This window comes from Galleria mellonella, unplaced genomic scaffold, assembly GCF_026898425.1.
Source record: "Galleria mellonella isolate WM207_F2 unplaced genomic scaffold, CSIRO_AGI_GalMel_v1 utg1432, whole genome shotgun sequence".
Classification (NCBI taxonomy): domain Eukaryota; kingdom Metazoa; phylum Arthropoda; class Insecta; order Lepidoptera; family Pyralidae; genus Galleria; species Galleria mellonella.
In genome coordinates, this window is record NW_026441998.1 from 156,021 (window position 1) to 159,703 (window position 3,683).

Below are 3,683 nucleotides of genomic sequence, written 5' to 3' on the forward strand. Positions count from 1 at the left end.
CCACGAAATTTATTATTATATATATATATATATATATATATATATATATATATATATATATATATATATATATATATATATATATATAAGTGCATATGTAATAATAATGTTACACTTCAACAGAAATGTCCCACACATCAAGAATTCCGATTGTAACTTTCTGACGAGATGACTTCGCAAAACGTGATTCAATGACCAACCCGGCTCAAGTGTTATAAGTTGCAATACTCATGCCATACCTATCTACTTGTTTAATCAATAAAATATTCTGATATTTTTATTCTAGCTTTTACCCGCGACTTCGTCCACGTGACCTAAATATGTATACTGACCAGGACAAAATGTAGCCTTATATCCTCCATCTAATATAGTTAGAGATGGGCAATCCACCTGGGTGGGTTTAAAGTCTGGTGGGTAAAAACCGGGTGTTTTGGGTTTATTGGGTTTAAACCCCATAAACACCCAAATTTTTGGGTGTTTATGATTTTGTACTTCATCATCGTCATCTCAGCCGCAAAACGTCCACTATACTGGACATAGACAATATTATTATGCAGCCTACAGAATAAAAAACTTTTAATTTGATTTTGAGTTTATTAAGAAAGAGATGAAAGTAAAATGTAAAACTACAGTCAATCACTGTCAGATTCAGAGTTATTACAAGCAATGAATTGTATAGGTTCGATAGGCTCTATTTCGTCTAAACTGTTATGTTCATTTACTTGCTCAATGAAAGCTTCTAAGGTATTTTCTTCATTAAACTGAATGTCCTCGCATTCAGCTTTATGTTTAAGATTCCAGTTATAACAAATGAATGAAATTTTTTCAGTTCTTTCAGTTGTAAGTCGATTTCTTTTGTTATTATGTATGTAGCCTTGGATACTAAAGGAACGCTCAGTGGCTGCCGAAGTACAGGGAGCTGATAGAATACGAATCGCTACTTTGCTTAACTCAGTGGAACCACAAATACCTTTCCACCATATTAGGGGCTCAATGCTATCTAATGAGCTCCATACAAATCCTCTGGCCCAAAAGTTTTCTTTAGCTTTATAACACGCCAAATCTGCCATTACATTTGACAAACTTAAGTGTTGGCTTAAATTGTAGATAAACTCCATACCCTTAAGTTCTTCCTCTTGAGTAAGTTCGACTCCTAGAGTCCTGGGGTCTAGAATATATGCTGCAAAATGTATTGGCCTCATTGCCATATTGCATCTTGAAGATACTGATGTTAGAATCTGCTGTTTGCTTTCTTCGCTCAATGTCGAAATCTCATTTAATGCAAAACGTATCTTAGCTTGTACATCTCTAAATGTAATGTATGTGCGATGCAAACGATTCTGGTCGCTCTCTAAGTAAAATATGCTTTCAGTGACTGGTTCCAAAATACTTATACATTCCCCTGTCTTCGTCCAGAAATCATCACTTAGAATTAAATCTTTAATATCTCTTGAAATTACCACATCTTCTCTAACTGTTAATATTTGCAAAGCTATCTTATTTGCTTTCAAACTTTTTAACGAAGTAACATGACTTCCCCATCTTGTAGCACAAGGCAATTTTAGTGTTTGTGTAGAATCTTCACCCTGCCTTGATTTTATCAACAAGGAACTTAATCGTTGACTCCTTTTAACAGTTTTTATTATATTTATGGCTTGCATAATAAACACAGTTACTTCTTGTATCTTTACAATATCTTGGCACAACAAGTTAAGGATATGTGCACAGCAACCGAGAGGAACAACATGTGGATATTTGAGTTTTGTTAATTCGAATGCCTTTTGTATATTTCTAGCGTTATCGCCAATAAGTACAAGAAACTTATTTGCTCCATACACTTTCATTACTTTTTCAACTTCTTGGCTAAGGTATTCACTAGTGTGAGGATTACTTTCTGTATTCAAACTTTTAACGTATGCAGGTTGAGGTTTTGATATAAGAAAGTTTATTATTCCTTCATTTCTTAAATTAGACCAGCCATCGCACTGAAGGTGTAAGTAACTACAAGCATTTAGTTCCTCATTTAACTCAAAACGCATTTCTCTATATATTTTATCTAAGTATTTTGTCGCTAAAGCTTTACGTGAAGGTATTTTAAATTTTGGTTGCAATTTTTCGAAAAATTGTATCCATAAGGGATGTTGCACCATCGATAATGGCGTCCCTGTTACAAATATAGCTCTCGCTAATTCTGTTTTTATATGATCATCGGTGTCTTGAAACTCAGCATTTATTGTAGTGTTAGCAGACGACGAGGGGCTTATAAAAGAATCATTTGTCTCTATCTCTGACAGTCCAGACATTTTGGTTTTGGACGAGCTATCTTTTATAAGTTTCATAGAGTCTTTTAATGTTTCTGGAGATTTTGGACAAGTGATAAGATGTTGAAGCATTTTGGCAGCATTACTGAATTTGTAGACCTTATTACAAAGCTTGCAAGAAACAGACTTGTTTGGTAAAGTACGGTAGTGCTCCCATATGCGTAAATCTTTAGGTCTCCCCATTGAACCTAAAAAAATGAACGATGATTAGTTGGTCTGACGAAAATTCAACAATAGAGTGCCTATTTTTTTACAATGATTATTTCTTGTTATTTACAATAAATTTATTAAAAAAATAATAAAATAAATACAAAAACCTTTGTAAAATTACATCTCCTCGGAGGATTAAACGCAGACGCTAGTTTATTATCGTATTGTTCTGTATTTTTCTCAGCAACTTCTTTAATTCGATTAGGTACTTACGCATATTATGTTAAAAATAAATATCTAGTACACATCTTAGGCTATCCACCATTATTATCCAATGACGACTCTCAGCTAACTATGCACTATCATCCAAAATAAACGTGTATGGAAAATTTTATCCCAGTCGGTTGAGGATTGAGGATAATTGCATCAACATACGAACATACCTACATACTTTTATTTACATAACGCAAGCTAAATAAAAGCTTGTAATAATACATCTAATTTTAAGTTAAAATTGTTAAGTGATCATGATATAATTGTATCATTCAAAAATCCACTTACCTTTAATTATTTCTTGTTAAGTATAAATATTATTTCAAATCTGCTCCCTTAATATGCACTTTTTTACTGCTTTTCCTACCTAACACGTTACCAGGAAGTCACGTTACCAGAGTCAGAGTAATAGTGAACACGTTTGACAGTGATTGTCGTCGCCTCATATTCAGCGTCGACGAATAGGGGAATACCCAGTCATAATGTATTGCATGCGTGGCGGTCTTACTTCAAATCCATAAACAAAGAGATAATTACAGAACTCGATACTAGATGGCGCTGTTTTTGTTTGAAGAAAGTTTGCGGGCTAAAATACATAGAATTTCATCAATGACTTTCACAAAGAACAACATTTCTGTTTTTTCTAAGTCCGTATCTCTTCCGTATATTTCATAAGATATAAGCTTGGGCTACATTGTTATGCAACGTGATTTTGTCGCTGTCTTGCTAGCAGGGTTGACAGATATACGATTTAAATCGTACTCATACTATTATTTGTCTATTTTTTAATGTACGATCGTAAAGATTATGATCGTAATTCGCACAAAAACATACGACTTTTTGGTTACCTGGCAACATTTTTATTATGAAACGAACATGCTCACATCATCAGTCACATGCAACAATTTATTGTATTTAAAATATATTTCCCCTTCACAT

The 3,683-nt window shown here is 33.5% G+C and overlaps 1 protein-coding gene across 1 annotated transcript; it reads right to left on the reverse strand.

Moving 5' to 3' along the window:
- Window positions 1-587: 587 nt before the first annotated feature.
- Window positions 588-3,175, reverse strand: LOC128200000 (uncharacterized). The gene is made up of 2 exons (XM_052891754.1): window positions 3,033-3,175; window positions 588-2,509 (listed from the first exon to the last, which is right to left on the reverse strand). The coding sequence occupies exon 2, from the start codon at window positions 2,502-2,504 to the stop codon at window positions 633-635; it is 1,872 nt and encodes a 623-aa protein (XP_052747714.1). The 5' UTR covers window positions 2,505-2,509; window positions 3,033-3,175; the 3' UTR covers window positions 588-632.
- Window positions 3,176-3,683: the final 508 nt, after the last annotated feature.

Coding starts and splice junctions, on each gene's coding strand:
- LOC128200000 (XM_052891754.1), bottom strand. CDS start 2,504: ATGGGGAGACCTAAAGATTTACGCATATGGGAGCACTACCGTACTTTA.